The sequence below is a fragment of the Parus major genome, unplaced genomic scaffold (assembly GCF_001522545.3).
Source record: "Parus major isolate Abel unplaced genomic scaffold, Parus_major1.1 Scaffold273, whole genome shotgun sequence".
NCBI classification, from domain to species: Eukaryota; Metazoa; Chordata; class Aves; order Passeriformes; family Paridae; genus Parus; species Parus major.
In genome coordinates, this window is record NW_015379267.1 from 371,531 (window position 1) to 372,492 (window position 962).

At 70.0% G+C, this 962-nt stretch overlaps 1 protein-coding gene across 1 annotated transcript in view; it reads left to right on the top strand.

Moving 5' to 3' along the window:
* PDK2 (pyruvate dehydrogenase kinase 2) overlaps positions 1-564 on the top strand; it is a 4,290-nt gene extending 3,726 nt beyond the window's left edge. Inside the window, exons 9-10 of the mRNA XM_015615802.3 lie at positions 175-288; positions 358-564. Coding sequence (XP_015471288.1) covers positions 175-288; positions 358-498 — 255 coding nt within the window. The 3' untranslated portion in view covers positions 499-564. The remainder of the gene's footprint in view (positions 1-174; positions 289-357) is intronic.
* Positions 565-962: the final 398 nt, after the last annotated feature.

Below are 962 nucleotides of genomic sequence, written 5' to 3' on the forward strand. Positions count from 1 at the left end.
GGTGGCAGGGTGCCTCTCCAGCCATGTCAGGGCCCTTTGATGGTGGCTCAGTGACCTCTGGCAGCACCGTGGACACTCCTGGCGCTGCTTGGGGTGCTGAGGGGAGGCTGGGGGTGCCCTGGGGGTGCCCCCCCAGCCCTGGGCACCCCCCACCCCAATTCCCTCGCCCCCCAGGCCGGGTTTGGCTACGGGCTGCCCATCTCCCGCCTCTACGCCAAGTACTTCCAGGGGGACCTGCAGCTCTTCTCCATGGAGGGCTTCGGCACCGACGCCGTCATCTACCTGAAGGTGGGTGCCCGTCCCCATTCCCGGCCAGGGGGGCTGCGGGACCCTCGCCCAGCCCCGTGTCCCCCCCAGGCGCTGTCCACGGACTCGGTGGAGCGGCTGCCCGTGTACAACAAGTCGGCGTGGCGGCACTACCAGGCCAGCCAGGAGGCGGGGGACTGGTGTGTGCCCAGCACCGAGCCCAAGAACACCTCCACCTACCGCGTCCCCTGAGCCCCCCGCGCCCCCCCGGCCGCCCAGGACCCCCCGGCCCCACTCACGGGGTGACCCCCGGTGCCCCAGGGGGGGCTTTGGCATCCCAGTTCTTTGGGCTCCTTGGGAAGTGCGGGACACGGGGGGTGTCCTGGCATCCCCACCTTGGTGGCACTTAGGGACGGAGCTGGGGGGGGTTGGAGCAGCGCCTGTTGCCCCCTCACCACCCCCCAAACTTCCCACCCGCCCCAGGGGGTGCCCCCCCATCCCAGCAAGGGACGGGTCCTGTCCCAGTAGGAGCAGTAGCACTTCCCTGCACCCACGGGCCTGATGGGGTGGGGGACCAGGACCCCTCGCTCCCCATGTTCCTGTCCCTGTTACACCCCTGTTGTTGCACTATTGAGCTGTCCCCACCCCACACCTGCTCCACCCCCCCTCCCATCCCCCAAATTCCCCCTTGACCCCCCAGACCCCTCCCCACTGTC